Source organism: Pseudoliparis swirei, chromosome 10 (assembly GCF_029220125.1).
Source record: "Pseudoliparis swirei isolate HS2019 ecotype Mariana Trench chromosome 10, NWPU_hadal_v1, whole genome shotgun sequence".
Lineage (NCBI taxonomy): Eukaryota > Metazoa > Chordata > Actinopteri > Perciformes > Liparidae > Pseudoliparis > Pseudoliparis swirei.
In genome coordinates this window covers 4,336,851-4,356,563 of record NC_079397.1, presented here as the reverse complement: position 1 = coordinate 4,356,563, position 19,713 = coordinate 4,336,851, and the positions used below count along the sequence as shown (strand labels likewise).

Below are 19,713 nucleotides of genomic sequence, written 5' to 3'. Positions count from 1 at the left end.
CCTACAGGGCTCTCGGAGGGCCCCAGGCCTCATAGCAGGAACCAGTGCCTCAGATTAAAGTAACCAGAAAAAAGTTTTCAAGGGATGTGACGTTAGACAGCCGCGCCTCTCCCTAATTTGTATGATGAAGCTGGTAAATCTTAGATATTGCAAAGGCGGAAGTCAGGTGAATGAAAAAAATAAATGTGGGTTTTGGCACTCGCTGTGACACTGTGGCGCCTCTATTGCTTAGAAAAATGTAACCTAATTACGAGGTCTAGACTCTAGACTTGATTTTATGTTATATTTAGGCTACAAAAAATATATCTCGAAGTATATAATGGTCTCAGATATGTGTTGAAGCATACAACCTTAAATAATGTAGCCATGGAACAATGGAAATAATTATTTTCAACAATTAAAAGTCATGCAGACAGAACCACGTCGTCGTTATATCATCATATATTATTTTGTTGGATCATTATTACTGATTCATTAATTTGCAAGTAGCATATTAATATGGCTCTAATTTTAAATGTTCTACTTCTATGCTTAGACAGGTAATTTTTACCAATGCATTAAGTCAGCATATGTGTTATTTGTAAATCTGCACAGAAAGAAATAGTACAGTAAATCACAATATTTCCTAATGTATATATATAGTAGAGGTAAAACGTTTACTTTTTCCCCCTTTCACCTGCGTGTTTTATTTTGAAAATACTGACCGGATGCAGCGGCCCTTAACGCGGCCAACTGACGGTCGTGTCAGTCAGTCGGTCGATGGTGCTGCTGCTGCTCAGCAGAAGAAAACGGGCGAAAAGATCTGGAAATTGACGCCGCAAAGAGAATTAACTCTTTAATTAAACGACACCAGGTAAGCTCGAACTCAAATAATGACGTTGTGACGGTTAACCTTTTAATAAAATGTAGTTTTATGTTGTCGCTTATTCGCCAACGTTTTTGCGAACTGACGTTAAAGTTCATACTTCCCGATGGGAGGAGATCGGTGCTGTGGTGGTCAAAGTTTATAATGAGATCATTTAATATCAACGATACTAATATGAGTACTGGAGTGGCTTTATGTGCGTATTAATATATAAACTACAACTTTAAACTAGCTCATAGTTAACTATCTTTACCACGGTTCTCGTAACTCGTGTATTTCGGGCTATCGGAAGTCCAAAAGACTTCGCTGGTGAGTTAATGGAGCGCCGTCAGGTTGAAGCTCCTTCACCAGCTGCTTGTCGTGGTTGAAGTGTGTCTGTTAGGTGGAGGGAGGACTCGGCGTGTCGCCCTGGCTGTCCACTTTGTCGCAGGGAGACACTGCGGCTCATATGCCCAGTGATACAGGGCGGGGCGGGGTTTCGCAGGTAAAGATAACCTCTCGGTCGGTGTCACACCGTCCTGCATGCTGAGCCTCCAACATATATATATATATATAAAATTATTTATATTTTTGTATATATTTATTTATATGTATATATTTATTTATATATATATATATATAAACTTATTTATTTATATATATAAACTTATTTATATATTATATATTTATTTATATATATAAACTCATATATATTTATTATTTTCTTTTTATATATACATATTTATTTCTGTGTATATATATATATATATTTTTAATGTATTTTTTATATATACATATATATATACATTTATATATATATAATTTATTTTTATATATAAACTTATTTATATATATTATATACTTATATATATGTATTTATTCAAATATATAAACTCATATATATTTATTATTTTCTTTTTATGTATACATATTTATTTATGTGTATATATTTATTTATTTGTATGTATTTTTTCTATATCTGTGTATATATATATATATATATATTATATATATCATTTGATATAGGTGTATATTAGGTTTTACGGTTATAAGTCCCAAAGTTACATGGACATAACTATATATTAGGGTTTCTCATTAGCATCTCGTGTCCCAAAGTTATATGTAGATTCATTTATTTATATATATATATATATATGGTTTTCTCATCAGTCAGTGTCCCAAAGTGACATGTGCATAACTATACATTAGGGCTTCTCATTAGGGTCAGGGTGTCCGTGTGTGTAGTGTTCTGATCATTTTCAGTGAAAAATCATTGTCCACATGAGGTTATTAATCAGCCGGCGCAGGAAGCTCTCTTCTTCATCACAAACAGCCAACGCTCATGCCATTGTCATGAATCAGTGGAAGTTGGTCATCATGGAGCTCAGTTTTTAGACGTGCCTTTTGACAGCAAGCTGGTCTAAATGTACATGTGCATGTGGTTTGTGTCTTTTGGGGGGAGTAGTGTTGTCAGGGTAAAGCAGTAGTGAAAGCTTTGTGGTTCCCCTTTTTGTTCAGGGGGGGGGCAAGTGAAATGTGATTGCTCCATCTCAGAACAGAGCTAAACTTAGAGTGGGTATCTCAATTTAGGCTGCTCTCTATTTCTTTATTGGCATGTTCTCCAAGAGCACACACTCACACACACTCTCACACACACTCTCACACACTCACTCGCACACACACGAGGCAGTTACAAGGACATGAGCCAGTGTCTAGCAGAGTTGAATCATGTAATTGAACTTCTCCCACAAGCTACAATCCAAGAAAGCAGAAACAAAGTTGTTGTTGTCTTTAGACTAAGTTTAAATGACTGAATATGCCATTATAGCTGAAACGCATTTGCAAATATTTTGATAATTCTTCAAGCAAAAATGCCAAACAATCACTGGTTCACACCCTTAATTGTGAGTACAATATATAGTATAATCGTGTAAACTGAATATATTCTGGCAGTGGTTCTCGGACAAAACGAGACATTTGAAGATGTCACTGTGGGCTCTAGCAAACCATAGCGACCTATTTTCTGTCATTTGACGGACTAAACCGAGATCAACCGAGAAAATAATCAGCAGGTGACTTGATAATGAAAACAGTCCCGAGTGTGGTCGTTGTGAATGCAGTGAAGCGGCTCCGGGACACTTCGGATGCAGCCGGACGTCAGGCGGACCTGTGATTCCTGTCTCTGGGAGACGATCGGTAACGTTCACACACGATCGGGATAAAAGAAAACGCCGCGACAGGTCACAGGGCGAGCAGATGACTGTTGTTCATGGCACCTTCCTGAAAAGTCTGCAGCTTTAAAAGCATCACATGAGACTTTCCGTGGGGGGGGGGGGGGCTTCCACAGGAAAATGTGCAGAATTCGGTGACGTCAGGATCTCCCCTTCCCTGCCGTGTAATAGACTGAATTTCCCTCTGTTATGCTCCTCTCTTTGCTGCCGGTGGAAAACGCTTGAAAGTGTGGAACGAATGCCATTGTTCTCCCCCGACCGTGGAGCGAGGCGCTTCGGACCGGTCAATTCCGACGGGGCCGTGCGGCCGACCCCCCCCCCCCCCGGCGTCGACGGGCCGACGCTCTCGCAATAAAAGCCGGAGCGAGTTATCGAGGTTTCCACGTTTGGACGAAGGCCTCGCTCCTCGTGTCGGACCAGCTGTTGAGCTCGTGCGGAGAAGGAGGGCAGAGGTGAACGACTGACGGGGGAAATAAAAAGTCAAGGTTATGTCCTGCGGTCGCCATGGAAACTTTTCACCTCCCCGGGCTTGTGTGCAACAAGAGGGAAATAAGCAAAGGAATGGTTGTATTTTCATTTTCTCTCGCAGCCCAGTTGGGATTTAACTCGCCGTCCTGCTGGGAAAGTGCAATATTGAAGGGATAGAGCAGCTCAGCTGCCTGTGAGATATCACAGTTACTCTATGCAACAAGGGAAGGAAGTGGAATATATATATATATATAGATATCAGCCCTGCTCAGATGAGCACATTTTCATGTGATTAAGACATGAGGCACGGGCCAAGTATTTGTTAAGCATGCTTGTTATGTAATCGCACTCTTCCTTCAGCCCCCAGGTTTAGCTCTCGTTCTGATGATTGTGAGTTGATTGTTACTCCTTTTCTTTAATTTTAAGTAATAGTTGGTAAATATGAGTACTGGGGGGAAGGAAAATATGTGTCATGTGTTCAAATATAATCTAGTAAAGAATCAGAATCAGCTTTATGGAATTTGACGCTCTCGTCGTACATGCATGTTATTTACAAATAGCAGGATGAATATAAAAAAGACATTAAAATCCACAGAATAGCAATATAAATGTACAATATAAAAAATAACAACAGAGACAATGTTGTGGGGGATACGAGTGCAGAAAGAAAGTGTTCATCATGCAGGAAAGAAGCTGTAAAGTTTATTTTTTGGGCGAGAAATTTGAATAATTACAGTTGTTTTAAAGGAGATGTTTTTACAGCAATATAAATGGAAGTTAGAGACGGAATTATGACGTGTTTCACTCTAAATATTTGAATACAACTAGAACGGGCACTCGGTAGAGCGCATACCTTTGCATATCACAAGATTGGGCATTGAATTATGAACATGTTGGCATTAGTTGCATGCCAATTGGATAGAAATTGACCGCTATGGTAAAAAGAAGATGTTGACCTTTTCATGACCTTGACCTTTGACCCGATCGATCCCATAATCTAATCAAATGGTCCCCGGATAATAACCAATCATCCCACCAAATTTCATGCGATTCGGTTTAATACTTTTTGAGTTATGCGAGTAACCCGCATACAAACAAATAAATAAATAAATACACGGCGATCAAAACATTACCTTCCGCATTTTCAATGCGAAGGTAATAATTTATTTATTCATCATAAAGAATCATTAAGAATCTTTGACGCTGACATCCAGGCGGTCCAAAGTTTTCGGGATGGAAGTATTTCAATTGAAGTCGTGTGTTCTCGCTCTGCGTTGGTCTTGTTTACGTAAGCGATCGCGAGCGCGACGTGGCGCCCCTCAGGATAGCCGTACACACACACTGAGTTACCCTCAGGATAGCCGTACACACACACTGAGTTACCCTCAGGATAGCCGTGCACACACACCCTCACGATAACTGCACACACACTCCCCCTCTCCAGACGGTACAGATTAGGAAGCTCGACTAAACGTTGAGATTGCGTGACATTATTCTGCCGATGTCCTTGCTCTATTCTGTTGATAAGGGTGACCTGCCGTCTAAATAACACAACCTCCCACGTCTTTATTCTTTATGAGTCAAATGTGCTTAAAAAAGAAAAATAGAACAAATTGATATTAAATCTGTGTGCAGCTTTTTGACAAAATAGCACTCAGGTCGGCGTCTCCTGATGATATTTTCCACTCGGTGACCTAAACACACGGTTTGAGGGCAGGTACGTCTGGCTGACCTCATCTCTGCTGTCCCATGACACGGTTTCTGAGTGACGACCCCCAGAGCACTCTAGTCCAGTTATAGTCTGCTGATGGTCTATTATGCCCCAATATTTTTCCAACATTTTGCATATTTCAGGGTTCATACTGTCATGGAAAACCTGGAAAAGTCAAGACATTTTAAAATGGTAATTTCCATGCCTGGGAAAGTCATTGAAATCATCCCAAATGTTTTGGAAAAGTCATGGAAATGTGTTATATGCGTATGTTAATTCACACGGTATATACTCTATGCTTTGGAAATCTCATTGTTAGTTTAAATACAACATTTTCTCACTTTGCCATTAATAAACCCGAGACTTTCACAAAATGTTTGGTCATCGAAATTTGCTTCAGTCATGGAAAAGTCCTGGAAGTCCATTGGTCAACACGCGTATGAGCCCTGATATTTAGTTGCGTCTTCTTCATCTATCTCACTTCATCGGTCTCAATCCTCATTCTCGAATTAACAAACAACTGATATTTATGCAAATGTTGATACGAATTAGTAAAATGAGTCGTGAGCCGGTCGGGGCACGGTAGCTTTTGAGGAATGTGTTCGTTCTCTTTTTTATCTTCAGGCTGTTGTCGACGAGCACATTCCTCCGGTGAATATCTCTGTTGGGTGTTTGATTAAGAAATCACTAAACCCGTCATCTAAGAACCCCTGAAATCACGCTTTTGATAGCAGGACGGTTGTTTTATGTGCTCGTCACTTCACATTGTAGATGGAAATCTGTCCAAAATGTCCTCATTCCCATGTGTGTGTGTGTGTGTTTCTTTCATCTCATGACGCACAGTGTTTGATTTCCAGTGTTTTCCTGCAGAGTGACAGATTAAGTGGACTTCAGACCTGGCCTGAGTCAACAGTGTTGTTTACAGTCGTGGGTCAAGCTGCGTTCAGTGGTTTTCACACATTCCCGATGCCCGACGGAGCCGAGGGCGTCCGGACCGCCGGTCCCGTTTGTGTCGATCGCATCAAACCCGAGAAATAGCTTCTGTGATGGAGGAACCCCAAATTCATTGTTGTGGTTTCAGTGGCTGTGGGAAGTCATTTTCCTGAGGTTTTACTTGTACATTTAGCTAGTGGAGCCCCTTTATTTAAAAATAAAACAAATAAAAAAGTCTCTTTCTCAGGGCTTGAAACACATGGAGTGTTTTGCGCAGCATGGCTGGACATCAGAAGACTTGTTGCCATGTTTAGAGAAGATATTTATGGCTGGATCCAAGTCTCTCTCTCTCTCTCTCTCTCTCTCTCTCTCTCTCTGTGAAGAATGTGGACAGCTGGAAAAGCCAAAAAGGGACACGATGACAAGGCTAGTGGGATAGTGTGGGATAGTGTGAGATTTTGTTTCATGCTGAGGAATAGGCTCCCATATTGTTGACTCTGCTCACCCCGCTTTTGTTTTGTTGAAATAATTTAGTGAAATTGCTCAAATGTTTTATTTTCTGCTCGTCGAGGAAGTACGACAACAATCGAGAGACGAGACGTCGCTTGACAAGCCTCTCATTCACCGGGAAATGTAATCAAATTATACTTGTGGTTTTCGGAAAAAAGTGACATCTCCAAGTGTGTGTGTGTGTGTGTGTGTGTGTTTGCCTGACCTGATTGCGAACTACAAACAGTTAAAGGGAGGATTGTTCCCAAGCTAGCAGTGACCACAATACCAGCCTCTGTCCAAGTCATGCCCTGTTGGGCACGGGCCACTGACCAATGGCCAACACACACACACACACACACACACACACACACACTCACACTATGAGCCATCATCCTCTCGCTCAACTGAAGAAGGCCTTGTGTGTTCACACTCGGCACTAAAATGCACCCCATGTGACCCGATCACGGGGGACAGCTCCAGATTAGAAAACAGGTATTGATTAGATATTATTGATGGTTGAATGGGTGTGATCAGACTAGTCTAGAAAATAAGAATAGATACTTCTAAGGCTGTACCACGACGATTGATTGATTTAATCATTTAATTCTGAGAAAAGGTTGCATTATTGATTTTTCGTTTTTATTATTTTGACCAAGATTTTGAATTTTTTCATTATTGATTACTTGTTTTGTTTATAACGGATCAGAATATTGTGAACATTGGTATGACTAAGACAGAACCTTAAGAGAACCAACTAACTGAGGGATATTTGGCCTTTTTGTTTGCAAAACAGTTTCTATTTTGAGTCTTGAGTGGCATTATAGACACGTTCTCAATCTGAATATATGGTCACGAGGGAGAGGAGAGGAGAGGAGAGGAGAGGAGAGGAGAGGAGAGGAGAGGAGAGGAGAGGTGAAAGGGCTCCGGCTGATGGAGAAAGAGAGGAAGAGGATGGAGGGGATGAATAAAAGAGAGCCTGTTGAGTTTGACGAGAGAAACAAAGGAGCGTCTGTGATGCCCTTCTGAAGGAAGCGGAAGCTCCCCTCTGTGTGCTTCTTGACCGTTTCTCACACACACACACACACACACACACACACACACACAGACCACATGGTTCAGTTTGTTGTGTGGATGGGGAGGAAAAAGCCACCTGCAGCTTAGATTATCAAACCAGATCACACACACACACTTCCATCCTCCCTCCATCTCCTCTTGAACTATTTATTTTTCTCGGGCCTCCTATCAATGTCTGAGGAATGTTTCCGTGGCGGAGCGGCGGCGGCGGCTCGATGGCGTCCTTCAGCCGGCGTTTCACCTGTTAGGAGGAACAAGTGCGCGACTGTTCAGCGGAGCCATTAAACAAATAGGTTTCCCTTTTGCCGTCTGTATTTAATAACTCGACGGTCTCTAATGTCGGCTCATTGCAGGATATCTTTGAGAATCTGACCCTGGAAAAAAAAATCAAATCATGTTTTGTATATTTGTGTGAGTTGTGTTCTCTTGAATTCACTCATGTTTGAATGGAACCTGAACCAATGAATATTAATTTGTCTTTTTATTATAAAAATGTTACCAGCTAATAGTTGATAATTATACTAATAAATAATGTATATCAAATTACAAAAAAATATGAATTATCAATTATTTACAGATATTCAACTAATATGCTTGTTATACTTTGTGAGTGTTCTACTCTAGTGTGAGATATAACCCATTAGATAAAACATACGTGAGTATTTAAAGACATTTATAACACCTCTAAATACATTTTCCTTCCACACGAGTCATGATTTGATATTAACTTTTATTTATAGTTTGAATTATCTGACATATCTGGCATTTGTAACAATCCAAGAGGGTGTTTTAATAACATTCATCGACACCTTGTGTTTTTCCAGGCCCTACACACCGAGTGTTTCCTCGGGCAGCAGCGATGTCGGGCTCCTACGATGAATCCATGACGGACGTCTCCAGCGACAGCTTCTGGGAGGTGAGACGCACGGATTCCTTCCCACCACCTGCCCCTAAATCTCGGGGTCATGATTCTACCGTCGAGATTTATTTCGCTTTTTCGAAAATGACGCCTTCGAGCAAACGTCGGGCGATCCGTGGCCATAACCAACATCTTCTAGCTCTTTTTCAACTCATCTTTTTGTCTGTTTTTCCGGGTTTCAGGTCGGCAATTACAAGCGATCGGTGAAACGGGTCGACGACGGCAATCGGCTCTGCAACGATCTGATGAGCTGCCTGCATGAACGAGCGCGTATTGAAAAGTCGTACGCGCAGCAGCTCTCAGAATGGGGAAAGCGCTGGCGGCAACTACTAGAAAAAGGTATGAAACAGTCCCGGGGAGTGTGCTCTTTGCTCTCTAAGTTATTATATATTAGGATATTAATGCATTGGGAAAACGGATGTATTTTCCCCAGAATTCCCATGAAGCGTGTTGAATATCTGCTCCCTCAGGGCCTCTGTACGGCACGTTGGAGCGGGCGTGCGCCGCTCTGTGCACGGAGGCGGAGAAAGTGAGCGAGCTCCACATGGAGGTGAAGTCGACGCTGATGGGCGAAGACTACGAGAAGCTGAAGAACTGGCAGAGGGACTCCTTCCACAAGCAGATGATCGGCGGCTACAAGGAGACCAAAGAGGCCGAAGACGGCTTCCGCAAGGCCCAGAAACCCTGGGCGAAGAAACTCAAAGAGGTGTGGCGACACTGCATGATGTGTGTGTGTTGTGTGTGTTATGTAATGGTTGCACACGTCATGTGTTTTAAACTATAAACAGCCAGGCAGTTACCACAAACAAGTCCCTTTTCAAGTCACTGATTACACCCGTGGCTCACTCGACTCCCCTCAGTTCACATGATTACACATTACTGACTCGCTAACTCTTGTTTTCCCTCCGCGACGAACCCGCTTACTGAACAACAACGGAGGCAGAAGCCAGTCGCAGCCTCTCACTATTCAATCGGAAGCTATTGGCAAACGTTAGCCGGCAACTGTGTCCTGCAGCTCTCGGTGGAAGGGAAGGAAACACGGAGGACGACGGGGAGGCCGTCGCCGCGTAGTTCAAAACGGGGTCGATGTATTTCCACTGCTGCTTCTTTCATTTTCGAAGCCTGTTTGCTCGGCGGTACGCGCGCGTTCCTCTCCGCTTCTGTGCACGCGTGGAAGAAACGTGCGCGTCCAAGTATTTGTCCGTGCGACGTCTTGTACCCTCCCCCCCCCCCCCCCCTCTCATTTCCTGTGTGTGTGATGTCGGAGGGCGGCGACATCCTGGCGTTGACATTGAGCAACGGCAGAACAATACAGTGTTGTAGTCCGGCTGCTTTATTGATCGACCAGACAGACAGATAGGGGGAGGGGCCAGTGGGTAGAGGGCAGAGAGGAAATTAGGCTAATTAACTGGTTGAGAGAACGAGGAGCCGACATGGGGGACCTGGTCAATAATAGACACGCACGCTCTCAACGGGAGACGGGATTCGACTCGTCGTCCTCGTGGGTTTTATTGGGTTTGAAACGCCTGCTACATCAAATCAGACCGGCTGCTCCCCTCTACTTATGACCTCGTGGTTTGGTCACGTGACCGCGCCGACCCGAGTTACACCGAGACGCTCTTCAGATGTCCCTCATTCATAAGTTGTTCAACGCGTCACGTATCAAACTTACCAGTGTTTCCATGTTGTCTGCAGCCGCAAATAAGAAATATGTTTCTCTGAGCGGGATATGGGTACGTTATGATTCCTAAAACGATGAAAGACACGCGTCTCGATGTGTTCATCGGCCTTAGTCACGAAGAGAAAATCAAGTCATTTTGGGAAAAGATGACTCCTCAACAATTGTCTTATTACCTTCGCATTGAAAATGCAGAAGGTAATGTTTTGATCGCCGTGTATTTATTTATATATTTATTTATTTATTTGTATGCGTGTTACTCGCATAACTCAAAAAGTATTAAACCAAATCGCATGAAATTTGGTAGGATGATTGGTTATTATCCGGGGAGCATTTGATTGGATTTTGGGATCGATCGGGTCAAAGGTCAAGGTCAAGACCATGAAAAGGTACCAAAAAAGTGTCTGCGGCGAAGGTATGCGCTCTACCGAGTGCCCGTTCTAGTTAAAATATATTATTGTTGGTGAAAATCAAATACTTTTTTTGACTTTTTAAACAACTTAATCCCCTCAAAAAGAAATAATAGTTGTAACTTGCGCTTAAATCCCTGTGTTTTTACGACTCCACAGTCAGTTTCCTCTGAGTTACCTTAAACGACCGGCCCTGTATCTTTAATTTTGTCCTCCACAGATGGAGATAATAAAGAAGTCGTACCACTCTGCCTGTAAAGAAGAGAAGCTGGCAGCCAGCAGGGAGAACAACGGCAAACTGGAGAGCAACAACACCCCCGAAGCCCAAAAGAAGCTCCAGGAAAAGGTGGAGAAGTGTCAGCAGGAGGCGCAGAAGGTAGGCGGCTACCTCTGGGAACAGATGTCAAGATTGTGTTGTTTCTCGAAAGCTTCCTCAAGGTAATGATTGCTCAATAACTTTATAGTCCGGCCTCATCGTCTGTTCAGACTGGCAGAGCTAACCCTCATTACTCCTTGATGGCTGCAGGGCGTTGTTCCGTTTGTTACCCGGTATTTATCATGATGATCTTGAGGAGGAGTTGAAACGACGGTCCTGTGTGCTTTGGGTGTTTATGTAATAACTCGAGTAAAACCATAATATGACTTAAAATGTTCCTCATTCCTCCCAGACTAAAGAACGCTACCAGAAGTCCCTGGAGGAACTGGACAAGTTGACCCCTCAGTACATGGAGAACATGGAGCAGGTGTTTGAGCAGTGGCAGCAGTTTGAAGACAAACGCATCTGCTTCTTCAGAGAGCTGCTGCTGGAGGTCAAGCAGCACCTGGATCTCTCCACCAATCACAGGTCAGACACAGGACGGTCACAGTGGATGCTCTTCTGCAATCATTTAATGTCTGAAATACGCTAAATGCAGCTGTTGCTTCTCACCTTGATTTAAAAAGCAAACGTTGCCTCCGTAGGTTCCAGACGATCTACCACACGCTGGAAGACACGGTCTCTGCTACTGACGTTGAAGACGACTTGAAATGGTTCCGGTCCAATCACGGCCCCGGCATGCCAATGAACTGGCCCCAGTTTGAGGTGAGGCACCCTTGATTTATGCTAATACAAAGAGAAGGGCCCCGGTGCCCTCCCAGGCCCGGTTGGAGGAACCACCGGTAAAGAGAGCGGTGGAAATGGATACTCGTACTTCGCGGTGACGATACGCCACGGGCGGCATCGCAACAGCTTTTTTACAATGTCACACGTAGCCCGAGCCGGAGGTAAAGCCCGGTGTCATTGGCGTAATGCCGTTTTGGCAGCAGGGGGTGGAAGTCAATCTCTCCCCCCGCAGCCAGAGTGTGCAAGGAGGAATTTGCTTTTATGGCATCTTCCCAACAGGAGGCGAAAGAAAGGAGCGCTTGATGCGCTCGCGACGCGACAATTTATAGTTCTTGTGAGAACCGTCTTCCACTTCCCTCGTTGCCAGGAGGCTTTTCTATCGTGGTTTTAGAACACTTCTTTTTTTTCAAAGAAAAGAATACGTCTTTTCTGTGACTTGATACACACACACACACACACACACACACAGTGTGATATAAACCTGTTAGACGGCTTCAACTCGGTGGATATCCAAATGCTCTGCAAGCCACCGGCCCGTGAGTGAAAGAAGCGATTCCTCGCCCGCGGCGTGAGGATCCGACTGTCGACACTGACCCACACCTGCTTCCCTCTTCCTCATGTCTGACAGAATTTGGAGCGGCCCCATCCTCCTCGCTCCTTTAGAAGAAGGTCCATTTTAGTGAGTTCTGCATGGTGGGAGGGCTGTTCTTTTTTTTCGCAACAGACATGGGAGGGAGATCCTTATTTTTTTCTTCTTCTTCTTCCAATAACACTCCTTACTCACTCTATCTCTGTGTGTGTTTGAGGTGGTTGTGTGTGTATCAAGTTTCAAAGGGTATTAAGACACTGAGGTCCAACAGCTTTGTCCTCACCTGCTATCAGGATGTTTACATACCTCTTCCTGGGTGTGAGGAAGTTACTAGAATTAGTCTTTGCCTCTATCACCACAGCTCAGACTCTCTCTTCTTTCTCACCTTTCTGAGCTCTGACCCGTCTGTGGCGCTCCCCGGTCATGTGAACCCTGCAGTACGTCACGCGACGCCACCGCGGCTCGGCATCGTCTCAGGGAACACGAGCCAGACAGGAAAGCCCTCTGATCTTTAAAGGTTCGAGGGGCCCGATGAATCAGAGGTGTCGGACGAGGTCGAACTCGCTCAGACGAGTCGTGATTTAACCGGGAATAAAAATCATGGAATGAAACCAGTCATTTGTGGGCAGAATTTGAATAAAAACATCGTCAATCATCATCATCATTTCCTACAACTGTGTTGCGCCTCTCTCCCTGGTGAGCCTCTGGTGGAGGGGAGACTCCTTGGTGCCGTGTTTCTTCCAACAGGTGATGGATTCTGTACCTGGGTGTGTGTCTCGGCTCATCGGGCCTCCACCGTGCGGCATAAACACTCGCCGTTTGGCACAGTAATACTTGACTCTAGTGTGTGTGTGTGTGTCTCCATCCAGGACTGGTCCATAGACCTGAACCGAACCCTAAGCAGACGAGAGAAGAAGAAGCCCTCGGAGGGCGTCACGCTGACGGGCATCAGCCAAACTGGGTCAGACCAGCAGGTCCAGCCCGCCAAGACCAGCAGCAGGTAGATATCAGATCAGCTATTTCTGTCTCTCACAGACCCACAGTAAAGGGAGCAAGTGTTCATAACACACACACACACACTCACCCTCATCCAGACTCCCCACATCAGAGATAATCCGGCGCACCGCACCACACATGGTGTTTTCTTTTTCCTCTCGAGGAATTTCTTGTAAAAAATGACGCGGGGGGGGGGGGGGGGGGTCCGGGAGTGACGGGCAAAGGTGTACAGCCGTTCCCGTGGCAACGATAAACATTTGGTCACGGTTTGTTGGGAAAGAATTCATCCCCGCGAGACAGGACTTGGAACATAGTTGAAAGCGAGCCAAACACATAATGTGGAAATAAATACATCACTTACGCACACACGGAAACTTTTAGAGCATTTCTATTACTGGGAGGTTCAAAGAAGACAAACACTCCTCCTGCTCTCGGGCTGAGGAGGTTTGCGACAAAAGGGAAGGAAAGTTTATGCTAAATAACTTGTTTTCATGGGAGGGAACATCTCACAGGCGTGTTTGAGATTCGAGTCGGTTTAGAGGCTCTCTGTGTTCGATGGGCGGTTGTTAAGTGCACGATGTAATCTTTTTAAAGACGAGATAAGAACTCAGTATCCCCGCGGGGGGAGGTATGTGTCTGGAGTTGTGGCAACAGCACCGAGGACACAACAGCGGTCCATCGAAACGACCACAAACATGCGACGGGGTAAACGCTCCTCATGCGTCCATCCACAAGGTGGGAAAGCGTGTGCATATATATATATATGTGTGTGTGTGTGTGAGATCGTTCTAAATGTTAAGTGGCGTTCGTCGTGATCATGCTCTTCGGTGTTCTGGCAACTCTCCCCTCGTTCGGACGTCGGTAGGAAGCGCTGAGGAGTCGACAAAGGGAATGTAAAGCACGGGAAGCATTTGACCCCTGACCTCGGGACCGTTGACGCCCCCGCGCAGCATTTACTGCACACTGTTTTAATTCGCCCTCCTGCATCTTTGGGCGTGACCGGCGCGGTTAGTTCATGAACGAGGTCTGGGCAGGTTGAAGCAAAGACAGACGTATCTTGATTGAAGGGAGTTTAAGTTTTTTTTGTTAACCATTAAAAAGCCATTTGTGTCACATATTTGCCCTTTTTCTTTTTTTAGCTTCGATGATTTTAACACCCACCGGATAAGATATACAGCTCTTTGAAGACGTTGAGGCGTATGTGAAGAGGCGGGGTTTGTTTGTTGACTGAAACCATCCAAAGTTACATTGTGCCAGGCTCCAAGTCGAGCGGTGTTTGGTGTAATAACTCCTCCTCCTCTGGAGGGAGAGGGAGAGAGAGAGAGAGATCATGACTAGCTGACAACGGAGTGTTTCATGTGTCTTCTTGATGTTTTTATAGATTTGTGTTAATTCTGATGAACACCAGACTGCTGTCAAGTAGAATTGTGTTCATCTGTTCAGTCTAACACACAGTCAATGTTACTCAGGTTCATTATGGCATAGAAACACAATAATTACTGGGTCATCCATCGAGTGAAACAAAGCCACAATGCCTTGGCTCCTTGGCCACGACTGTAAGACGTAAACTCGTTAGCCGGGTATGCTATCAGGTATGCTAACATGTAAGCATGTCGACGGGCCCCGTCGGCGTGTCTTCCTGTCTGTGTGCAATGCAACAAGCGCTCTCTCACTGTGTCCCATGCTGCCAGGCTGACTGTGCCCACTAACACAGCGCCAGTGGGCATAAACCCTTTTGATGAAGAGGTGCAGGAGGATGATGAGGAGGAGGAGGAGGAAAATGAGGAGGAGGAGGAGGAGGAGGAGACGGCCGTGGAGCAGTACACCACAGTCAACCACATCAGTGTGAATAAAGAGGCGATAAAAACGTTGGTGAACAGAAGAGAAACTCTCCGCCCCCCCACAACGTCCCCTCCGCCCTTCTTGTGTCTATCTCTGTGTCACGGAGCGCCGATCGCGTCATTTCTTTTGTTTCGGTTACTTTGATCCCTTCTTCTTCTTCTTCTTCACGTCCCTCTCTCCTCCCTCAAGGTGGCAGTGTGTTGTGTTGCTCTGCATGGTCTCGCTGGAACGCCGGCGCACGAAGCCTTCACTTCTCGCGGCGCCGCGTCTTGCACAACGTCTCGTGTCGGGCGCATGCCTCCGCCGTGGGAAACGTCTTACAGTCAGATCTGAATGTTGACGCACTCATATTGGTCTTTTTCATCAGTTTTCTCACAATTGCCCAACAATTCACATGCTGCCTAACTTCAAAAGAAGTGTACACACAAATAAAAACGCATTTAAAAAAATGAAAATCTGTTAAAATACACGTGGGAATTGGGGCCATTAATCAACAACAACAAAAACAGCTAAACTAATGTTGACATTGGCGACAGGTCTGACTGTAATTACTTAATATATGTGCGGGTGTGTGTTCGTTGTTCTTCAAGTTCACGCTGGCGTTTAGGTGGCGCCCTCTGCTGGCCATTCAGGTTAAACTCAAATCATGCATTCACAACAATGATTTGCCTTTCTCGATCTCCTGTTGCCGTATTTCTCTGTCTGTATGTTCCGTGTGTGTGTGTGTGTGTGTGTGCGCCCTCTCACTGGAAGCTGTTGATCCCAAAGAGGCACCGGAGGAACCTTTTGAATCATTCGTCATGCTGCCTGAACCAAAACGCTTTCTTCGTAGCACCTGATGGCGAAAGCCAGCATGCTTTGCACTTGTTGAGGATGTTTTCAGGATGAATCCCAAAGCCGTCACTGGATTGACTTTCACTTCCCCCCCCCCCCATTGTTGTATTTATCTTTCTGGCTTTTCTAACTCGTGGTGGTCCCTGCTTTACGCCCGGCATGCTGGACCGCACCGTCGCTGCGTAAAGGCCCACTCAGCGAAAATATATATTTTTTTCTAAGTGTCTCTTTTTGTCCGCCCGTCCAGTGCGAGCAGCACGGAGAAGACTCCCGATTGGTCAGACGAGGACACTGGCGCTAACCCCTTCTCCACCAACGGCGACGGGAACCCATTCGAAGACGAGCCGGCGGCTCCGGCCCTCTCCGTGGCCGTCAGGGCCCTCTACGACTACGACGGGCAGGAGCAGGATGAGCTGACCTTCAAAGCAGGTTCGTGGTGTGAAAGACGACAACAAAATTCAGAGACTACAAAAATAACAAATATTCATCCCTTTCTCCTCCTCTCCTCCCTGTAGGAGAAGAATTAACCAAAGTCGGAGAAGAAGATGATCAGGGTTGGTGCAGAGGTCGGCTCAAGGATGGGAAAACGGGCCTCTATCCCGCCAACTACGTGGAGGGCATCCAGTAAAACACGAATGAATACATGTGAAGAGGGAAGTCGACGTGCGGCTGGGAAGGAGAACCACGCCGGCTTATTTTAAACTCCTTTCCTCACCGGCCCGGTGTTGGAGAAGAGAGGTGGCCGATTTTATTTAAGAAAAGGACCACTTGAGACGTTACTCGCCACAGACTGACTGATGGAAATTTAACAACAAGGCGAAGAAGAATCACAGAGGGGAGAGAGAAAAAAATTGCTGTCAGTGTAAGATACGTTGTTACTTAGAATCCCATTTACGCTGTTACAAAAATAATAGCCTTTCAAGTCTATATATTCGATGAAACAAAAACGTATGTGTGAATTTATATATTGTTCAAACGAAACACTGGGATGACACTCTGACGAATCGTCTTGCGATGTTACGTGCGGCCTCGATAAGCGAGCCTCTGTGGATTGTTTAAGGGAGATGACCCTTTTATAAACACCATTATCTACTTTTTTTCTTTTTAGGTTTGAGCCCATTTCTACCTGATCCAGTCCATAACTGTTGATTGATCCATATTCCTTTGACAAAGTGGGCCCTTGTGTTGAGATTAGTGCGACGGGTTTGACCTGGTTTTAGAAATCCGTGTTTACTTACGTCGTTCATTCCTTTTCAGGGTTCTGCGATCTCCGTTCAGTTCGACTGTTGTGGTTATTTTATAAGGAACGATCAAATCAATTCGAGCCTCGTGCCGACGTGGTCTTCATGTAGTTCGCACTGGGTCGGTTCCTCTAGTCGTTGCAATTTGAATGTACATTCACTGATAGTGTTTTATCACTTTTGATTGTTTTTGCTGACTTAAGCTTGTTTTTTTTCCTTGTACTGACTCATTAACCCCAGAACAAAGTGCCCTGAAGCTCTTCACGAGAGAGAAAAAGTCAATACCTTCTGTTGATTGTAGATTGTAATACTTATTTGGGTTATTTTTTCATCACGACACTGAAAGTTTCTCACAAACGTTTATCACACTTGAATCTCCATGTTGTAAATGCTCTCACGGTCAAGTTATGGGAGACATTTTTTATGTTTTTTTTTTTTGGGGGGTGGAATATATTACAATTCATAGCAATAAAACCACGGCCAAGTATGGCATTGCATACATGCATGTAAATAGCCTGGATGAGAAATATTAGAACAAATTAAGCATCGATATCAGATGATATGTAGTTTGAAATTGATTGTTAATTTATGATGCCACAAGTGCTTTTTGTTCTACTCTTGTTGGAATGCTGTGACGGAGTCAGTTTGTTCGGTAATCGAATGTTTTATGTCAAATATCCCCTGAATCTGTTATGATATATTTGTAAATATGACCTTTTTTTTCCCAACACAGAGGGCCATAATCATTGAATTAATCATCAAATGTGTGAATAATTGTTAATTTTCCCTTAGGAAGCTATATGATATGAACGGATCTACCTGTTTTAATTACCTGAATACATATGTTTGGATCATCATGTATTTTGTAGGATTGTTTTTTTTTCTGCAGTCTTATTTCCCTTGCGCAAGCTCCAAAATATTTTTCACACTTTCTCGATGAAATCGTTGGAGAGAAGAAAAAAAGAAGCTATTTGATGCGTTTAACTGCAGCACACGCGGAGGATGAGTTGTTCTCTATATTACTGGCGAGAGAGGAGACATGTCCACGTTGTCGGGGATGACGTCAAAACGCAGCAACGGCTGTACTTGCACAGTGAGGTTTGTAAAACTACATAATAAATGAATTTATTGGAAGAAATACACTTTGGCTTTGTCTTGAGTAGAGATATATTTATTTTCTTTAACCTTCAATTTATGATGTTAAAATTTTTACGAGATGTAAAAAACTAAACAAAAAGCTTAATCTTTCTCTATGTGTTAAGAAAAAAGTGCACTTTGAATATAATTAATGTAATACTAAACATCAGTAGTTTGGTTGTACAGTTATTTTATTTGTAGAGTTTCCTATTGACTATTTAAAAGTCAATGGAGGCAGATCTGCAGTTCAAAAAAGTGAATTTCATGCTAACTTGCTTGATCATATAATTTATGAAATTAACTTCACCAATCGTAAACACATAATCCTAAAAGTGGGGAGGCTTGTGCAACTTTATACTTCAAATTCACACTTTTATTTGGGGGATGTATGTCCCATTCCAACACCTGAAGGATCTTAATTGGCAATTATTTGTTAACAAAAATATTATTTATTTTGGTGCAAGACTGGATTCCACAAAACTACTTCTAAGGGAGAATGCCATGTTAGCAGAGCTTGTCAATCATGGAATGTGGGCATTGGACAGTTGTTTCTTTGCTAATTAAATGAATGCTGTGTGTCTTTTTATTGTTGTAGGGTAAGAGTTAAATTGTGTCTTTTGGAATTTCGGAGGGGCGAAAGGATTTATTCGCAGCAAACTTGGGGTATCTCATTTCTCGATTTATGCATGTCCAAACACACTCCATTTAATCACTACCAGCCACTCGAACAACGGGCGTAGGACATCTGGGTCTAGCAATTAAAGAATTACTTCCAGAGCCAAACTAAGCATAAATTTAAAACTAAACTAATTTAATTGAATCACAGTTATCCTGATATCAATTTCTGACATTTTCGCAAATTGAATAATTTTCAGTTCTCCACCAAAGGGTTTACTTTTCCGAGACCCGGGCTAAAAAGATTTAGTTATCGGCTCAAGTAACATGTGACTATAATGGACAGAGGGGGAATGCAGAATGATCGGCAGACTTACGGTTTGGGCAAGATGCAGGAGTGTCCGCTCTGACCGGGGTAACACGTGACTATAATGAAAACGGCAAGTTCCAGCGGAAGAAATGACGCTCAGGCACGTACTGGCTGCCAGGTTCAATGTAGTCTGAGCCGGTACGTTCATTTAGATCTGAATTTAAAAATGCCCAGGTCCGGGAGAAAATCGTTCAAGACTGAAAGATGACCTTTGAATCCCGTCCTGA

The 19,713-nt window shown here is 43.9% G+C and overlaps 1 protein-coding gene across 7 annotated transcripts; it reads left to right on the top strand.

The window, feature by feature from the left end:
- Positions 1-757: 757 nt before the first annotated feature.
- On the top strand, positions 758-18,506 carry pacsin2 (protein kinase C and casein kinase substrate in neurons 2). Of its 7 annotated transcripts, none has more exons than XM_056424861.1 (12): positions 758-853; positions 8,578-8,669; positions 8,855-9,011; positions 9,143-9,378; positions 10,981-11,136; positions 11,429-11,604; positions 11,721-11,841; positions 12,491-12,541; positions 13,321-13,451; positions 15,139-15,315; positions 16,371-16,552; positions 16,639-18,506. In XM_056424861.1, the coding sequence occupies exons 2-12, from the start codon at positions 8,613-8,615 to the stop codon at positions 16,749-16,751; spliced, it is 1,557 nt and encodes a 518-aa protein (XP_056280836.1). In that variant the 5' UTR covers positions 758-853; positions 8,578-8,612; the 3' UTR covers positions 16,752-18,506. The 7 variants fall into 7 exon arrangements, with proteins under 7 accessions (XP_056280836.1, XP_056280838.1, XP_056280840.1 ...); XM_056424863.1 differs by lacking the exon at positions 758-853 and adding an exon at positions 5,594-6,820; XM_056424865.1 differs by lacking the exon at positions 758-853 and adding an exon at positions 7,634-8,010.
- The last annotated feature ends 1,207 nt before the right edge of the window (positions 18,507-19,713 follow it).